General features: G+C 55.1%; 1 protein-coding gene across 2 annotated transcripts in view; it reads left to right on the plus strand.

Moving 5' to 3' along the window:
• The window catches only part of NOS1 (nitric oxide synthase 1 (neuronal)), a 38174-nt gene extending 22534 nt beyond the window's left edge, over positions 1-15640 (plus strand). For both annotated transcript variants that reach the window (XM_008948699.1, XM_008948705.1), the window contains exons 12-27: positions 725-810; positions 3475-3619; positions 4110-4214; positions 4598-4656; positions 7396-7512; positions 7790-7964; positions 8349-8487; positions 9274-9352; positions 9879-10072; positions 10707-10876; positions 11103-11304; positions 12128-12215; positions 12494-12615; positions 13179-13327; positions 14403-14597; positions 15518-15640. In XM_008948699.1, coding sequence (XP_008946947.1) covers positions 725-810; positions 3475-3619; positions 4110-4214; positions 4598-4656; positions 7396-7512; positions 7790-7964; positions 8349-8487; positions 9274-9352; positions 9879-10072; positions 10707-10876; positions 11103-11304; positions 12128-12215; positions 12494-12615; positions 13179-13327; positions 14403-14597; positions 15518-15640 — 2148 coding nt within the window. The remainder of the gene's footprint in view (positions 1-724; positions 811-3474; positions 3620-4109; positions 4215-4597; positions 4657-7395; positions 7513-7789; positions 7965-8348; positions 8488-9273; positions 9353-9878; positions 10073-10706; positions 10877-11102; positions 11305-12127; positions 12216-12493; positions 12616-13178; positions 13328-14402; positions 14598-15517) is intronic.
• The last annotated feature ends 3567 nt before the right edge of the window (positions 15641-19207 follow it).

The following is a 19207-nucleotide window of genomic DNA, read 5'->3' on the forward strand; positions in this document are numbered from 1 at the left end:
CTCTCAGGAGAGGAAAAAAAAAAAAAAACCAAACAAACTATAGGGGGAGAATCTTAGAATCATTCTGATTGGAAGAGACCTTCAAGACCACCAGGTCCAACTGTTCCCCCAGCACTAGCAGGTCCCCACTGCCCCGTGTCCCTCAGCACCACATCTCCACAGCTTGGAAACCCCTCCAGGGGTGGGGACTCTACCACTGCCCTGGGCAGCCTGGCACAGGCCTGGGCAGCCCTTTCAGGGAAGATGTTTTTCTTCATGGCCAACCTCAACCTCCCCTGGTGCAACTTCAGACTGTTTCCTCTTGACCTATCACTTGCTACATAGGTGAACAGAGTGACCCTCACCTGGCTCCCTCCTTTCAGGGAGCTGTTGAGAGTGAGAAGGTCTCTCCCGAGCCTCCTTTTCTCCTGGATGTGTTTCCATCATCTCTTCCCTTATGGAGTTGTCTGCATTGTTTTTGCCTATGGCCTATTATTGCTCACCTCAGAGCATCTGGCCAGACACTGCTACAAGCCAGCAAGGGTTTGTTTTATTGCACTTTTTCTGTGCATACTCCATTGCCCAACTGCCCCAAGAAACCCGTGGGGCTCCAAGGATCAGGGACCTGTACAGGAGACAGAGCTGTGACGAGGCCAGCTAGTCCTCCCCTTCATGACTAGAGGAATTCAATGCTCAGTGCTGTAGATTCAACATTTCTCAAAGCTCTGATGCTCTTCTCTTCTAGCCGGACCCCTGGAACACCCATGTCTGGAAAGGGGTCAACGGGACACCTACCAAGAAGAGGGCCATTGGCTTTAAGAAGTTAGCAAAGTAAGTACCAGTGGGCTCTGAGAAGCCCTGGGGTGTCTGGGGCTGGTCCTGGTGTTGGGCAGCTCTGTTTGCTCTGCTGTTTGATAGTGCTGCCCTACAGATGTGCACAAACAGATGGGCTGTGAGCCTGGACCTCAGGCCACTGGAGGCCTTAGCTGACAAGAGGGACATATGGAGAGACAGGTGGTCATCTGAACACCCCATTAGACCACCAAAAGTTGTGTGATCGGGTCAATAGCAGATGTTGCATATAGTCTTTTCTCCCAAGCAGGTTTGTTCTCCAGTAAATAGTTTTCAACTCTTAGGAATGGCTTTCTTAGTTCTAGGGGGCACACTGACTGTACATCTCTTTTCCACAGCCTCCTGAGGCAGAGAGATCACCCGTCACTGTTCAGGGCCATGGTGGCACATGCAAGATGAAACTCGTGTCCATATTTGCTCTTTTTCTATTTTCTCTCAAGCTACTTGAGGAGCACTTCTCTCCAGTGCACACCTAAACCTCCAAAGAGCCACTCTGCGAGGAGTGGGGAGATAGGAATGAGGAGTCTCCCTACAGGTAGCAGATGGATGAGGGCTGAGCTGGTCTTTGCCTTTCATGGCCAGCTGTCCCCTAGTAATGGGCCACATGTGTCCCTCTCCCCTGCCAAAGCTCCTAGTCAGTAATGAAGAGTAATTTTGGCCCTTTGGCTGACCCTGACCCAAATGCCTGCCTCAAAGGCCACTGGCAGAGGTTCTTGGAGGAGCTGCTGGCTCCCTGGCAGCAGATCCCTGGGCCAAAGCTGAGGAGGGCCAGGTCTGCCTCCACCTCTATGTCCAGGCTTCCAGGTGGCCTTGTGCCATTCACAGCATCTCCCCACGCTTCAGTTCCCCGAGTCCCTTCTATCGGCTTGTTCCCAGCCTTCAGCTGTCACCTTCTGTAAGTTATTTTCCAGGGTGCATCCATAACCATGATCAGCAGCTGATGAATGTGCTCCTGAGGCTGACACCGGTGCCTGGGTCTGGGCTGCAGCCCGGGGCTGGTGCAGAGAGCAGGGAGATTAATTGAGCCATTGAGTTAGAAGAAGCAGTGCTTTTATTTGTGTGTGCACGGCTGAGAAATGATTTTGTAAAAAATGTGGGCATGGTGGGTAATTTTTAAGAAAAAACCCAACAATCTCTGTTGTTCCTGATGGAGGTGAGAGCATTTCTTTTTGTAATTCACCATGAATCCTGCCTGGATCTGAACGAGGCAGTTGAGCGAGTGGTGGATCCAAGCCCAGCAGACCTGAGCACTACGCTTGGCACTGGTCACAAGGTGGTTTTGAAGCCTGTTCAGACAGGCTGTGCTGGTTCTGGCCACCTCAGAGCGTTCCAAGCTGCAGTCCCTGCCCCTTCCCTGCCCTGGGGCCAGGGGACTCTATGTCATGGGAAAGCAAAGGGGCAACTTTACTGCGCAGAACGATGCTGAGGAGTGATTGTACAGCAGCAAACAGAAATGCTCCTGAGGCTGACTCATGAGGAGCTGTCTGGAGGAGGCAGGACACACCAGCCTGGGGGGCTTCTACCTCTTCTTTCCTCCCCGAGCGATTTTTCCAAACTTAGAGCATTTCTTCTCTCCTTGGCAGGGTGGGCAGGGGGAAGTTTGGCTTCTCTTTTCCTGCCAGTGTAACCAGGCCAGCTGCAATCTCCATTCCCTGCAGCATTTCTGAAATGGGCACGTGGGTCCTGCTGGACGTGGTCACCCAGGGCAGGGCCTGATTGCCCTGTCAAAGTGAATCAGGCAGCCCTTGTTCTTGTGAAGGCCACAGAGATGCTCTGTGCTCCCTCAGCCCCCCCAAAACTGCCCCTCCCCTATTGTAACACACCAGGCTAAATCCCAGAACCCCAGCATGGTGAGGGTTGGAAGGGACCTCTGGAGATCATCTCATCCAGCCCACATGCTAAAGCAGGTCCATCTAGAGCAGGTTCCAGACCCACCTTCCTGGTGCCCCAGTTTAAAGGCATGATGGTCCTTTTAGAAGAGGTGAAGATATTTTGCACTTAGGAAATGTTGGTGTGAAGATGAATGGCCCTAAACTGAACTTGCCACGCTGGGCTGTGCAACCCAGAGCTGGACCATGACAACCTCCCTTGTCTACAAGGTCACTACAGACAGCCCCCTCTGACCTTCTCAGTGTCCCAAGGCTTTGTGTGCGATGTGTGGAGCCCGGGAGCTCCTGCTCAGCAAAGACACCTCCTGCACAAAGGCAGCCAAGTAGGATTTAAAGACATTAAGAGATGGAGAAGATGCTGTTCCTCCTGTAGCTTGGGCTCTGGTTGCTCTCTAGCTTTTAATTTTGGGTTATCTGACCGCTGCTTTCAGTGACTGCTGCTCCTCATTATTCTGCTTCCCTGTCCCCTGAAGCACCTCCACGCTTGGTTTAGCACTTTGCTCCCTATACCCATTTAGGTACTTCAGCTCTGTCTGCAAGCCCCTCCATCTAGTCTTCCTCTCTGACAAGTCAAAGACAGACAGACAGACTCTTCCACAGCTTCCCTGTTTGGCAAATAACAACAAAAAAATTATGTTGGCATTTTCAAGGCAGGCTGTTCATTTAATAATAAATAAAGTGGTGTGGATAGTCTGGGCCGGAGGCATTGACAAGGAAACCAGCTCTCTCACAGGGATTTATTCTTGCTTCCTAGAGCTGTGAAGTTCTCAGCCAAGCTGATGGGACAGGCCATGGCCAAGAGGGTCAAGGCGACCATCCTGTATGCCACTGAGACAGGGAAGTCACAGGTCTATGCAAAGACTCTGTGTGAAATCTTCAAGCACGCTTTTGATGCCAAGGTATTGTACAAGATCCCAGCCCCTGCAAGGTTCTGTGAAAATCTGGGTGGCCCAAGGATATTCGTGACTGTTGGCAAACACACAACTCCACACAGCTGCCACGGGTCCTCAGCAGCTGCCAGGACTTTGTGGGTCTGAGCTGAAGCCTGCACAGGAATTTTCCAGCTAATTTCCAGCGAATACTCCTGCAGGCATTGTAGCACACATCTAGCTGCTGTCTCTCAGGTGGTAGCCCCATGGTTTGTCCATGTCCCTTGAGGCTCTTGTTCTCATGCTCCCCTGTGTGGAGATCTCTGCTAGTGCACTGGTGTGGAACCAGCAAGGATATGCTGCTCCCATTCCAGGAGGGTGGTTGGTGGCAGATCTTCCCATCAAAGGCCTCTTGGTAAAGATGTCCCTGCTCATTGCAGGGGGGGTTGGACTAAGTGACCTTGAAAAGTCCCTTCCAACCCAAACCGTTCTATGCTTCTGTGATCTCTGTCACTCCCAGGTGATGTCCATGGATGAGTATGACATTGTGCACCTAGAACATGAAACCATGGTCCTAGTGGTCACAAGCACCTTTGGCAATGGAGACCCACCTGAGAACGGAGAGGTAGGACAGAGCACAGGGATGGGTGACTGCAGCAGGGAGGTGGGCAGGGGAGAGGCTGTGGGGATGGTGAAGAGCATCCTCTTGCTCAGCCTGAGCTGCAATGTCCCAAAGCAGGTGCTGTGTGATACCTGGTGCTGTGCCAGGGATATCTACTTATTCCTCCTGTGAAACAGGTAACTAATCTGTTGCTAAATTCATCCTGATGTTGGTGTCACACAGAAGGTGCCAGCCCCTTGGCTGGGGAGCTACCACCTCATCCAGCCCCCTGCACCCAGAGAGCTACAGCAAGGAGAGAGCAGTGCCCCAGCCCAGGCTTGGGTTATGGCTCCATTTCCTGCAGAAACTGGCAAAACTCATGGCCTTTTTTTCTTTCTTCTTTGTAGAAATTTGGCTGTGCGTTAATGGAGATGAAGAATCCCAACTCCAACCTGGAGGAGAGGAAGTAAGGGCATTCCCAAACCCCTCTTGTCCCCCTCACAACCCCAGACAGCCTGGACATCCTGCTGCTCTGCTTTCCTCCTCTTTGAAGGGAGCATGAAATCCTCACACAGGTTTCAGGTTTATAAAGGTCCAAGGGATGGGGCCTTCCTGGAGAACCAGGGCATGGAGTGGATGGATGTCCCAGGCAGGACAAAAGCACTGAGCCAGGGATGCCTGTGGGTTCCAGCTTGTAATTCCCTGGGTGGCAGTTTAAAGCTTCTCTCTCCAGCTGTAAGATGCAGGCATCTATGGAGAACAAAATAATAACATAAAACCAGGAAATCCCCCAAAATAATAGAATTTGAGAAGTGGGGCTGTCCAGGAGACACCAAAATAGCACGACTTGGAGGTAGGAGGAACTTCCCAGCTATGTGGATGTGGGTGGGAGAGGGCTTGAGAACCAAATCTAACCTTGCATCACGTGAAAACATTTCTAGGGAAAATAAGAACAGTCATAAAACCTGACTGTGGTTTGTACCAGTGAGTCTGGAACTGGGACCTTGGAGACAGGATCTGAGTTTTTAAGGAAATTGCTGCAAGATGAGCCTGGAGCATCTCGGTGCAGGTCCCAGAGGCTGGGGAGTGAGGGCAGCCAGCGAAGTGTTAATCACTTGGGGCTTCCTCTTATTTTAGCTGTTAAGTACAATATATTTCACTTAACTGGGACACTGCTCTGGAGTCTCTCCTCAGTTAATTCAGCGATGCTCCTAGCTGATAAAAGGCTTAATTAAGGCAGAATTAGCGCTGGCTGGTGGCATGGTGTGATTTAACCCCTGCCCTTCTGCCTGAAAGGTGACAAATGCCACCGGGCACAGCAGGGACAGGTTGGTCCCTCTCCACTGCTGGTAACGCGGTGGCCCCGAAGTGATCTCCTTGCTGTGCAGCCAAGTCATCTGCTGGATTCCTGCAGGGCTCCTGAGCTGAAAACCCATTAGGTTTCTAATGGCCTTGTGCCTTAATGGGGACAGCTGACAAAACGAGATGTTCAGGCTGCCCTGGAGGTGTCTGGATGGAGAAGGGGCATTCTGTGCATGGTTTCATCCTAAGGGTCTTCACTTTTTGTTGGTGGTGCAACGTTGAGTTGGACACGGAGGTGCCAGTGGCAAGCTGGGCAGGGTCGAGGAGGACAAATGCACCTGAGCTCAGTGCTGGCTGCCCCAGTCAACCCTAAACGTAATTGAAGGGACTGGGAGGAGTCTCTAAGAGCCAGGACAGCCTGTGGCTTGGGTACCTGACAGCAAAGGTGGTCGGAGTGCTGGAAACAGCAGCCTGTGAGGGCAGATCAGAAGGGTGAGAGCTATTTTAGCTGAAGAAGAGGAGACAGAAAGGCAGCAGACTTCATACAGAAAAGGTGGCTGCAGAGGTGAAGGGAATAAATTACTCTCCATGGCCCCCCTCGGGACAGGGCAAGAGGTCATGGCTCTGGATGGTGGGAAGAGATGCTGACTTTAAGCATGAAAAAAACAAAGTTTTGCAAAGAGAAAAGGCTGCCAGCAGGAGACTGTCTGGGGGAGAGGAGCAGGGTCAGCCTGGCATCTGTAGGGAAGGGCTGGAGAAAACAACTCCTGTCCATACGCCCCGTGGGCTCCCAGCCCCATGTCCACCAGAGGATGCTGAAGGTGGCTGAGACCCCCCTGGTGTCAGGGCACTGTGGCTGTAGCTCTCTGACCACAGCCCAGAGGTTTTGCTCTTGTGTATTTGGTTCCTTGTGCCTTTCAGCAAGGGTCTCCAAGGGTTTTCAGAGGCATTCATCATCCTTCTGTGTTTGGGGACCCACTGTTCAGATGCAGCCCACCCTTCAACAGTCACCCCCTGCCACAAGGAGCATTTCAGCAAAAGCTGCTGGTGCCCCAACCTTTGTCCCAGCGCCCAACTGGGGAATTTTGGCTTCATACCCATCTAAACTAGAGGGCTGTGCTGCCTTCCCTTCACCACACAGCCCCAGATGAGGACGTGGCCCAGGGACAGCAGAGAAAGAAGTGGCTCCATCCAGATGGAATGAAGCAGGAGAGCATGAGAGGTGTGGGCAGAAGGGAGGAGGCTCTGGAGTAGAGGTGGATCACAGGGCTTTATGACCCCCTGGCAGATACTTCACTCAGGGGCTGTCTCCTCTGCGTGGCAAGCCGGGTGCAGGAGGTCTGTCGTGACTCATCCCCACACTACTGCTGCCTTGCTCTGGCAAGTATATTTAGAAACTCTTGTGCAGAGCAATTTTTAAAGATGGTTCAATTCAGAAATACTTCTGCTGTTGTCAGAGTATTTTTTTTTTTCTCTCCACTCCCCTCCCTCTTTCATCCTCCCCACCTCCTCCTTCCTATGAATGAAAAAAACCCTTCAGAATATCCATCCAGACATATGCCCAACCTTGTGTGCAGCCAGGGAAGGACAGGTAAAGCCAAAGGTCCTGCCAGCTCTGCAGCATTGGGGACAATGTGGTGGCCGACATATGGGTCAGCCCTTGGGGAGGTGACTGGAGGACACAATGGAGCAGATCAGGTCCATCTGGGGGGGGATGCAACATAGGGTCTGCTGTAGCTTAACCCCAGGGGGGAGCCCATTGCTCTAGCCACAAGTTGTGGTGCCTGCTCATGGAATATTGAGCCCTGAGCTCTGGTTTGGCCCCTTCTGAGCACTCATCCCGGTGGGACCCATGAGCACGTTTGTCACCACTGCTGACACTCGATGGTGTTGCTGTTCACAGGAGCTACAAGGTGCGTTTCAACAGCGTCTCCTCTTACTCGGATGCAAGGAAATCCTCGAGCGATGGCCCTGACTCCAGGGACAACTTTGAAAGCACAGGACCCTTGGCTAACGTCAGGTAGGTAGGATGGGGTGGGAGGCAGCAATTTCTTGCCGCAGAAGGGACAGAGCAGGAGCTGGGGCTGCACAGAGCCCCTTTCTCCTACCTTACCTAAACCATGAGGCGTTTTTGCAACGTGCAGGTCCCTCCACGTCCCCTCAGGTGGAGTTGGCAGCGGTGCTGCAGGAGAGGGAGACATCAGTGTCCCTCCCAGCTCTGTAGCCACCTCTCTGCAGGTTCTTCGTGTTCGGGCCGGGGTCCCTCTCCACAACTCTGCTGTGCCCCCTCTCTGCAGGTTCTCTGTGTTTGGGCTGGGCTCCCGTGCTTATCCCCACTTCTGCGCCTTCGCCCGGGCAGTGGACACTCTCCTGGAGGAGCTGGGTGGAGAGCGGATCCTCCGCATGGGAGAAGGGGACGAGCTCTGTGGCCAAGAGGAATCCTTCAGGACCTGGGCCAAGAAGGTCTTCAAGGTAACCTGCTGTCCTCATGCTGTGGGGAGGAACAGGGGGGAGAAGGACATGGGGACAGAGCCATGCTGCGGGTTGAAGCTGGATCAAACCCCAGCCTCTCTTCCTTGCACCAGGACACCCGACTATCACCCTGACCCACAATAAAGAGGTTCTCCACATCTTGGTGGAGCTAGCACTCTGGTTTGTGCTGACTGCCAAAGGGTGAGCACTGTGGTGAAGTTCTGCTTTAACCCTGGGGAAGGAGGGCACCACAAGACATACGCCGTTGGGTGCTCCTTCTCCATGTGTTAGCTGTGGTGGGATGGGATAAGGGGGGGTCGTGGGGCTTGGTCAGAAAGCCCAGGGGCAGTGGGGAGGTGCCTGAGAGCCTGGTGTGTGCTGCAGGCAGCGTGTGACGTGTTCTGCGTGGGGGACGACGTCAACATTGAGAAGGCAAACAACTCCCTCATCAGCAACGACCGGAGCTGGAAGAGGAGCAAGTTTCGCCTGACCTACGTGGCTGAGGCCCCAGAGCTCACCCAAGGTGCAAAGTCAGGGTCAACCCAGAGGGCTTTGGGTGCGGGGCAGCTGGAGGGGAAGACATCACAGGCTCAAGTCGGGGCAAAAGGGCTGAACCTCCTTATTTATTCTGTGTTAAATTCCCAGTGTTTCAGTCTTGCCTTTCTCCACCATCACGCACCCAAGGAGCAGCTCGTGATGGTCTCAGGTCCCTCTGGCTGCTCCCTGTCTGTACCTGTTAACAGAGATGTTGGGATATGATCCGATCTCCCTCCTCCTGACCCTGTTTTTTGAAGCAAAGAGCTGGAAACCTGGGAGCTCTCCAAGCTTGCTGCGGCCAAATGCCGCTCGGCCGGGCGTTGCGGGGCCGCGGCAGGTCCAGCCTACCGACACCTGGCCCCTCAGCACGGCTCCTGCAGCTGATGCTCTGCCCCTCTGGCTTGGCTCTTCCCAAATTCAGGCATTTTGCTCCCAGCCAGGTGGTACCTGCGGCAAGAGGGGCACACCTGCATGCGAGGGCATGTCCCCACGCCTCCTGAGGGTGGTTTCAAAGTCCTCCTGTGTCCCCAACAAAAGGGACGCAGCTTTGGTTCCCCCCAGGGGTTTCTGCTCCCCGAGGCTCACTGAAGCTTTGCAGGAGATGGGGGGTAGGAGGGTGGCTGAGCCCACGACAAGGCCAGCTCGTTGCAGTGGGTGTCAGCCAGCCCTGGTCTAGGGGGTTGGACCCTCAAGGCCATCCAGCAGCCCTGGAGAGGCCAGCAGCCTTGGCCATGCTCTGCTGTGTTGGTTCATTGACTCTTCTCCTCTGCAGGGCTGTACAGCATCCACAAAAAACGTGTCTATGCAGCTCGGCTCATCACACGCCAGAACCTGCAGAGCCCAAAGTCCAGGTAGGAGACGCAGCTGTCCTGGGAGCTGAACCCACCCTGGTGCACCCAAGGATCCGTGCACACAGTGCTGAAAACATCTCTTGACCCTGGAACATCCCACGGGTGCCACTTTTGTACAAATTATGGCCAAGGCTGGAAGGCACGTGAACCCAGTGAGGGGTGTTCTCAGCCTGAGTCACGGTGAAGTCTCTGCTGCTACCCAAATTGGCCTGCAAGGACAAGAAGCTGGGTGGCCGTGCCTGTGGCGTGGCAGGGTGGGTGCAGAGAAAGGGGGAAATTGCTGAGGCAAGAGGTTAAACTGTTTTTTCCCTTTTGAAAAGTCCCCGTGGGTGAGTCAGTGGTGGGGAGGGCGGGTGCTGCAGCATCCTGTCTCCCTGCTGTGACCTTGGGGACCTGCTCAGCAGGGCATCAGGGCTTGGACATGCCACCACTGCCCGGCACACCCAGTGGGTCTCAAGACCCGAGCTCAGCAACTCCCTGAAGGGCTCCCCCAAAACTCATCTTGCTTTTGATCCTCTCCCCACAGCCGCCTGACGATTTTCCTGCGCCTCCACACCGACGGGCACCAGGAGCTGAAGTACCTGCCCGGGGACCACTTGGGTGTGTTTCCAGGGAACCACGAGGACTTGGTCAATGCCCTGATTGACAGGCTTGAAGATGCCCCTCCGGCCAACCAGCTGGTGAAGGTGGAACTCCTGGAGGAGAGGAGCACAGCTCTAGGTAAGCAGGGGCACTCCTATGTAGAGGTGACTTCCATCTTCCTCACCTATCCCTTGTAGCTCCTCAGGGAGGTAGGTGGCCCCCAGGAGAAATCATTTCCCAACTCACTGGTGCATTTACCTGGATTGGGAGCAGCTCCTTCAACCTTCCTCTGGCCAGAGCCATTGCTCATCTGCATTTGTGGTGTAGAGCAAGGGTTTGAAAGGTGAGCAGGGCCCTGGGGAGAAGATATTTCCTTGGTCTTCAGAAAAATTAAAGGTGTTCATATTCTCCCCTCATGGAAAGAGCAATGTCTAGGAATGGAAAGAAGAGTTAAGGAATCTTGATGGCCCATCCCAACACTGTATTTCAGGGGTAAGTCTGATACCCAAGTGCCATGCACAGTGTCACAGGAGATGGAAAACGGTATTAAATCCGAGTGACCGAGGCTGAAGGTCGTGGAGTATCAGACTCAAAGGCGTGCTCGTTGTGCAGCATCTCTCTTGTAGCATAAGGGTATCTCATTGGCTCTTCTTTCCAGCTCTTCATCATTCAGTGTCTCAGAGCTGATAAGGGGGAATGAAAGCAAGGACATGTCCATCTTGGCTCTTACACTCAACTGATCCCACGGTTGTGCTGAATTCCCTCCTGGCAGGTGTCATCAGTAACTGGACAGATGAGAACCGTCTCCCACCATGCACCATCTTCCAAGCTTTTAAGTACTATTTGGACATCACCACCCCTCCCACCCCCCTGCTGCTGCAGCAGTTTGCTCTGTTGGCCACCAGTGACAAGGAGAAGAAACGTCTGCAGGTCCTTAGCAAGGTAAAGCCTCAGACCCCAATCCCTGGGGACAGCCACAACCCCAGGGCATCTTCATCCCACACCATGGTTAGGCTGAGTCTCTACCCATGACAACAGGGCTCCTCTCGCCTGTCTTCACTGCCACCCACTCCAGCTTTGCCATAGGCTCAGTGGGCTACCAGCAGAGGGACCTGGCCTGGAAAAGGCTGATGCTGCAGCTCTCTCCTCCTCCTCTTGCTCTTTCAAGGAGTACGAGGAATGGAAGTGGTCTAAGAACCCCACCATCGTGGAGGTGCTGGAGGAGTTCCCCTCGGTGCAGATGCCCTCCACACTGCTGCTCACACAGCTCCCCCTCCTCCAGCCACGCTACTACTCCATCAGCTCCTCCCCGGAGATGTACCCAGGCGAGGTCCACCTCACTGTGGCCGTGGTCTCCTATCGCACGAGAGGTACCATGCTCATGCAGGGGTCAGCAGGTGACACGGGCATGGGGAAAGCTTTAGCCCATGGGCAACACCACCAGGTCTTTGGCAAAGAGACGTTACTTTAAAGCCTTTCTGTCTGCTGCAGTGACTAGATTCCTTCAACCTGTGACACTGCTGTCCCATTTTATGGAAGATGGCCACCCACCCAAGGGCACCCAGATTTCAGCCAGATCTGGGTCAGGTACCAGCAACAGACCAGCCACGGTGTCTCCAAGCCCCATGTAGGATCATTTGTTTGCCCAGACCAAAGTCCACATTTCCACAGCTAGCCAAACTTCTGTACCTGTGCAAGTACTGACGTCTCCAAGCACTCCTGGTCGTGGTGTAAGTGATGGTCACACCCCCATCACCTCAGCAGCAGGCAGGACATGGGGGAAGACACTGACCACTCATCTGGGTCTGCCAGGGAAGGCTTCTGTCTGGAAGCACCACAGCATGATGCTGTTTCTCCCAGAAAGTACCAAAGAGAAGCTGGATGCTTCCTAAGTATTGTGGAGTTCCAACCATCACAGGACTGAGTCCTGGGTGAACTTGGAATCCTAGAATTTTTGAGGCTGGAAGGGACCTCTAGAGGACATCTGGTCTGACCTCCTTACACAAGCAGGAACTTGGGTGGCTCCACCAAGCGACTCGAGTGCCAAACTTCTGCCAAGTTTGTGGGGGATGGATGCAGAGATCCTGAAGTTTCTGGTGTCCATAGGAAGTAGCAGGGAACGCTCCAGAAAGACAAGCACCTGGAGCAGTTGGCTGGAGTGTCAAGCATTGACCTCTCTCCCTCCCTTCCTAGATGGAGAAGGACCAATCCACCACGGAGTCTGCTCCTCTTGGCTCAATCGGATACAGACCGATGAAGTAGTGCCCTGTTTTGTAAGAGGGTAAGTGGTCCCCACAGGGTGAAAAAGATGGGGTGAGCCCCTTGCAGGTGGACCTCTTTGCCCTCAGTTCTTCTTGGCAAAGCCTTGAGGGTGTGGGGAAAACAGGACTGGGTTTGTGAGCAAACAGGTCTCTCTTGGATGCAGTCCTGCACTAAAACGTCACTTTCTGGGATTTCAGCTCGTTTTCTACCCCTCCCTCTCGGGGTGGTGTCTCAGCTCGCTGTGGGCAGAGGCGAGGGAGCTGAACTGGGTTTAACTGGTGTCTTCGATGCGTGCAGGGCGCCCGGGTTCCACCTGCCCCAGGACCCCCGGGTGCCCTGTATCCTCATCGGGCCCGGCACCGGCATCGCCCCTTTCCGCAGCTTCTGGCAGCAGCGGCTCTTCGACGTCCGGCACAAAGGTGGGTCGGCCCTTGGGCCTCCTGGTTCTCATCTCCAGCAGTGCTGGGGAACCCTGGGCTGGTGGAACGGCATGGGGACCCGACTCCTGCTGGATGCCCCAGAAGAGGCAAAGGGCTTCTGGAAGCAGAGTCTGACCCAAGTGCAGGCTTGGAGGTCAACCCACCCCCCAAAAGAAACTGTGGGAATCTTCCTGTAAAACCCCACAAGGTTTTTATGGCAGTACCAGAGTGCTGGCGTTGGGTTTTAAAAGCCATTTAATGTAAATCTATGTAAAATACACTTTTTTTCACTGATTATTTAGACCATTTAGGAAAAAAGAAGTTGAACTTCTCCCCAAAACCTGGCCCAAGCACCCTTGCTGTGTGATCCCAGGCCATGCACTGGTTCAGGCAGTGTGTGACCTGCTCCTTCCTGGCTTTTCCTCCTTCCCAGTTTGGCCAGGGAAGGTTCCTGGCAGTCTTGTGCAGGATGCTGGGGCTGCTGGTAGATGTGGAGGGTGGTGGCCTGCAGAAAGCAGGTATTGGTGGTCCCTGGGCTAAGTGCTTCCTCATCTCCTCCTCAGGTCTCAAGCCTTGTCCCATGGTCCTGGTATTCGGCTGCCGGCAGTCCAGGATCGACCACATTTACAAAGAGGAGACTCTCTTTGCCAAATCCCAAGGTGTCTTCAGAGAGCTGTACACAGCCTACTCCCGGGAGCCGGACAAACCAAAGGTGTGTGGGGGGCACTGCTCCAGTCCTGGTGTGCAGCCCGGGGTGGTCGTGGCCAGTAGACATGACTTAGAGGTGGTGGTTCCTTGGCACAGCCACAGCAGCTCATGCCCTCTGAGGTGCTCTGGCTGCATAAACCATAGACTCATAGAATTGCTTGGGCTGGAAGAGACCTTTCAGTCGAGTCCAGCCATTCTCCATCACTGCCAGGTCCCCACTGACTCGTGTCCCTCAGCACCACATCTCCACAGCTTGGGAACCCCTCCAAGGATGGGGACTCCACCACTGCCCTGGGCAGCCTGGTACAGGCCTCCCCAACCCTTTCAGTCAAGAACCTCTTCCTCAAGTCCAACCTACACTTCCCCTGGGGCAACTTGAGGCCGTTTCCTCTTGTCCTATCGCTTGTTCCTTGGGAGCAGAGCCCGACCCCCACCTGGCTCCAGGCTCCTGTCAGGAGCTGTGCAGAGCCAGAAGGTCTCCCCTGAGCCTCCTTTGCTCCAGGCTCAGCACCCCCAGCTCCCTCAGCTGCTCCTCACCACACTTGGGCTCTAGACCATTCCCCAGCACCTTCGTTGCCCTTCTCTGGCCATGCTCCATCCTCTCAAGGTCCTTCTGGAAGTGAGGGGCCCAAAACTGAACCCAGGATTTGAGGGGCAGCATTGGGAAGTGCACAGTCCTGCACCACTCCCAGGGCACATCCCCACCCCTGTGCCAGCCTGAACGTGTGCCCACATTGCTCGTGCTTCACCCTGGGAGGCTGCAGCCGTCCTCACCAGGCAGGAGCAGGTGAGGAAGGAAAAGGGATGTCCTCCCAGGCAGGTGGGATCTCACCCAGTGGGGTCGCCCAAAGCCAATGCAAATCTCCACCACCACCAGAGACCACCGGGCAATGAGATACATGGTAAAGGTGTGAAAATGCAAGAGAAAAATGATGCTTTGCTGCTTTCCCACCTTTTCTACCATTGTGGGTACTGTGAGGTGCAGTCATGGTCCCCTAAAGAGGTGGCCAGAGTGTGGAGGTGAAAAGGGCTGAGAAGCTGTAGCTGATGTCACCTCCTCCCACCTCCTCCTCCTTCAGAAATACGTGCAGGACGTGTTACAGGAGCAGCTGGCCCAGACGGTGTTCAAAGCTCTGAAGGAGCAGGGAGGCCACATCTACGTCTGCGGGGACGTCACCATGGCCGGGGACGTTCTCAAGACCATCCAGTGCATCGTGAGGCAGCAGGGCCAGCTCTCGGCGGAGGAGGCCGGTGCCTTCATCAGCAAGCTGCGGGTGAGTGGCATCCACACCACCAGACACCACGAGACGTCACCAGACACCACCAGAGCTGCTGCCACGGGCGCTGCACCTGCTGCCTCCTCCTGCAGAACGGGCGGCGCCGAGGAGATGGGTGCTGGGGGGCAACGTTGCCCCCACCCACGCTGCCTGCACCCAGGCGAGGTCATGACAGTGACCTTCCAGAGCTTGGGGTGTGAGCTGGAAGTCACCTGGGTTTGCAGGAGCTCTGCAGCCCCCCCAGCCCACGATGGGCTCCTGCTGAGTGCTGGCACCAGATCTTCCGGACACCCTTCGTAGCCCAGGCAGGGCTGAGTCCCTGCTGTCCCTCCACCACTGCAGCAGTTCAACAGGGTGGTTTGTGGGTCCCCCTCCCCACATTTCAGCCTGTGTGGCTGGCTGGGTGATGCCCCTGGGCAAACACATTGCAGCTGAAGCATAAATGAGCTCAGTTTGGGACACAGACCCAAGGATGGATGCTCGACCAGCTCTGCTTCTGCCCATGAGGATAGCTCAGCCCAGTGCCTGTGGTCTCCCTCTCCTGAATCGTGTCCCCACACTCCATCCAGGAGCTGAGGGAACCCAGAGACACGTTTCTAGCTGGTTTGTACACGGGCTGGCCTCGGGCTACTCGTCCCCTGTGGTGGCCAGGCAGTCCCTGGGCTGCTGGCAGCTGAGGAGGTCTAATGCACCAAGCAGCTCTGCCACTCACCTTGGCAAGGTCGTTTCACCTCCCTGCTGTCCCTGCCCCTCTGCCCTGCCTGTCCCACCAGCTCCTGTGACAGGTCCCAGAACGTTTGCTGTGTATTTGGCACCTCCCCACCCCATGAGAGCTTGCTGGTGCCACAGCAACGCCAGCTCTTTGTCAACCCCCCTTTTTTTTCCCCTCGCTGTCCCTCTCCCACCCTCTCTTCCAGGATGACAGCCGGTACCACGAGGATATTTTTGGAGTCACCCTGCGTACGTACGAAGTGACTAACCGCCTTAGATCCGAGTCTATTGCATTCATTGAGGAGAGCAAAAAGGATACGGATGAGTGAGTTGACGTGTTTATTTCAACCCCTGCAATTGTCTCCCCGGAGTGTGGGCTGCGGGGTGGGGAAGGGAGCTCCAACTTCTGCGCACGTGGCCATTCTTCTAGCAGAGAAGACATTCAGTGTTTGCTCTAGAAGCAGAGGCTGCTGCCTGGCAGTGTCTCTGAGATCAGCGTCACCTCACCAGGACAATTCCCTGGGTTTGTTGAACTCCTGTGCCAACGTGCATGTAGAGGGGTGCAGGCAGTGGGAGAGGTCTCCCTTAGGAAAAGACCATAGAACGGTTTGGGTGGGAAGGGACTTTTCAAGGCCACCTAGTGCGACCCCCCTGCGGGAAGCAGGGACATCCCCAACTAGAGCAGGTTGCTCAGAGCCCCGGCCAACCTCACCTGGAATGGTTCCAGGGATGGGGCAGTGACCACCTCTCTGGGCAGCCTGGGCCAGGGGCTCACCACCCTCAGGGTAAAAAGTTGCTTCCTCACATCTAATCTAAATCTACCCTCAAAGACCTAGAGAATTTCTTTCCACTGTTGTAAAAACAACCCCAAGAAGTAAAAAAACCTTGACATTTACTTTGTTTGCCTCTGCTCTGCCATGTCCTGCTATTTGCTCAGCTCTGTGGCAGTGGGATTTTTCTTTGTTGAGAAGGATTATTTAGGTTCAAGGACCGGCAGCTGCATGGATCTCACTCTCTGCCCTGGCCCTGGGCAGCCTGGGGTGCAATCCCTTCCCCGTGCCCCCGGCTGTGCCGGGTAGTGCCTGTCTGACCCGGAGTGGGCTTCCCCACACCCCTCAGGGCTGGGAGGAATTTTCCTCTAACGCCTGCTCCAAGTGCCTCAGTTTCCCACCTCAGGGTAGGGAGGAGGTTCAGCAACCTGCCCCCCTCACCCAGCTGCCAAGGGCTTGGCAAATTCCCATCTCCGACGTGGTCCCTTGGCAGGTCCTTGGCCAGGGTGCCCGGCTGCTCCTCGCTGCCCCCTCTGAGGCCAGCCTTTCTCTCCTTTCCCTTGCAGGGTTTTCTGCTCCTAACTGGACCCTCACCCCAAGGGGATGCCAAACCAGCCCCAGCAGCTGCTGCTCCAGCTGGAGGGCACCGGGTTTCCTATTTCATGGACACGGTGGCTCCTTCTCCGCGGGGAACCGCCCGTGGAAAGCTCTGTCTCTTGTCCTGTTGTCGTGTCCTGATGATGATGATTTTTATTTCCTTTTCTTCCTCTTTCTCTTGCTCTTGTCCTGTGGCCATTTTTTTTTCTCCACCCCCTTTCCCTTCCCCGGATTTCCCCACTGAAGTACGATGGCTTTATAACCTGCAGTGGCTCTTAACAGAACTTCATGTTTCTCCTTCTCATGAGGGCGTTTTGCAGCTGCATGAAATCACCTTTGTGATCATCCACGTTTTTGGTGTTTTGGGGGAGAGCAGAGGTGGCAGGGGCTGGGCGATGGCTGGGTCTTGTTGCTTGACCAGAGCTGGGGGTTGCTCCCCCCAGGCTCCCCCTTTCCCCAGCTCAAGCCTTGGCAGAATCCTTGTGTTTTCTTGACTTCCCTTTGCATTTGTACAGACCTGGGTATGTGCCCAAGGCTTGGAGGCAGATGATGTGCAGTTCCCTCAAGCATAAACTTTGTTCATCCTGAGCAGCCTGGGTACAACTGTGTCTGTTTTGACCTGAAGGGTGGGAGGTCTCTGATTCACATGTTGTGGTTACTCCTAAATGCACTTTGCTCTACGTTTGCCCCCTTCCCTGCTCCCTGTCCCCCACGGGCCTTGCCTTTTGCTCAGTCCCCACTTTTGCTGGCATGGAAGTCCTCCCGGAGTGGAGCAAGCACCGAACACACAGGCTGATGAATATGCCAGGGGAAAAACTCGTGGAGATGACTGCTGCTTGGCCAGGCTGTTCTCCAAAGGGCTTCATCGGAGCTACGTGCCCTGCAGCAGTGATGCTGACGGGAGAGACTGGGGGAGCTCTGCATGCTGTGAGCGTGTGAATCCTCTCCCAGGTGGGACTGGAAAGCCATGAGGATGGGAGAGAAGCATCCCCCACCTTGGCTGCAAGAGGCACCTCCTGGTAACAAAGCCTGTTTGGAAGGCAGCACTTGGAAGGTTAGGGAGGCTCCTGGTCCTTGGTGAGGATGTGCTGACGGAGGACTCTGGAAGCATCAGAGCAGTGGGAGAGCATCAGCTCGACCTTTGTGCATCTCCTGAGCCATTCTGGGATAGCAGACCCAGCAACTTCCACACCTTTGGGAACAGAAAGTGCCAGCACAGAGTGACCTGCCTGCCAAGAGGAGTACATGTGGCATCTCGGTGGCAAGCCCGTCCCCTCCGTAGGCTCCCCACCCCCCGCCAGTGGCACGAGCTGTCTCTGCCGGGACATCTCAGGTGAGAAGGGAGGTGAGACCTCAAAAGATGCCGCGTGATCTGGGCTCTGACACGCTCACACCTCAGCCCTGCTGCAAAAACCTGGCCCCAAAAGCAATCTGTTAACGCGCTCGCAGAGAGGCAGCAGTCCCGTTGTCAGAGAAGAGCTGTCGGCAAGGGAAAGCACACGTGACCTTGGGTGTCCTTCCTCCTCCTCCATTCCTCACCCTGGAGAAGGTTTGTCCCTTGTCACTGCCAGGACGAGGAGAGTAGGGCATGGCTGCAGCTCTTGGTGGAGGCAGGGGTACAAGGTTGGCATTTTGAGCTACTAGATGTTGGTCCTTTCCTGCTGCCCCTGCTCTGCTGAACTGTGACTTGTATGGAATGAAGCACCTGCACAGTTTGTTCAGGAGCTGCAGTGGTGAGCTTGCTTTTAGAGGGCAAAGATGAGCTGCCCTAAGTCAAAGTGAGAACAAAAAGAGCTGCAGGAGGTTTGCTGCTCTCCCAGCCACGCTGCTGTGCAGATATCCCCACCCTTGCCCAGGACCTCCTCCCCTTCCCTACTGCTTGGCTGGCCACGTCTCCATGTGTGGTGACCACCTTCGGAAACTCTGACTCCCTGAAGGCTTGAAGCAGCTCCAGGGCGAAACCCGGCAGCAAAAGAGCCTCCAGGCACCGGGAGGATTTGAGATCCAGGTCTCGGTGATGCTGGTGCCAGCAGAGCAGCCAGCACGGTGGAGAAGGCGAATGAGTGCTGCCACGGTGTGGCCAGAGCCGGGCTGGCTGGGCTGCAGGGCGGCCGGAGCAGGGTTTGCAGTCAGGTTTCATCGAATCATAGAATGGGTTGGGTTGGAAGGGACCTTAAAGTTCTTCTAGTTCCAAACCCCCTGCAGGGAGCAGGGACATCCCCAGCTAGAGCAGGTTGCTCAGAGCCCCGGCCAACCTCACCTGGAATGGTTCCAGGGATGGGGCAGGGACCACCTCTCTGGGCAGCCTGGGCCAGGGGCTCACCACCCTCAATGTACAAAATTTCTTCCATCTAGTTTGAAGCTCCTTTCTTTTAGTTTAAACCCATCACCCCTTGTCCTGTCACAACAGGTCCTGCTAAAATATCTATCCCCAGCTTTCTGACAGGCCCCTGGAAGTCCTGGCAGCCCCCAGAAGGTTTTCCTGGAGCCTTCTCCTCTGTGGCTGGCCCCGGCCAGCCCTCTTCTGCC

Source organism: Merops nubicus, unplaced genomic scaffold (genome assembly GCF_000691845.1).
Source record: "Merops nubicus isolate BGI_N331 unplaced genomic scaffold, ASM69184v1 scaffold19060, whole genome shotgun sequence".
NCBI classification, from domain to species: domain Eukaryota; kingdom Metazoa; phylum Chordata; class Aves; order Coraciiformes; family Meropidae; genus Merops; species Merops nubicus.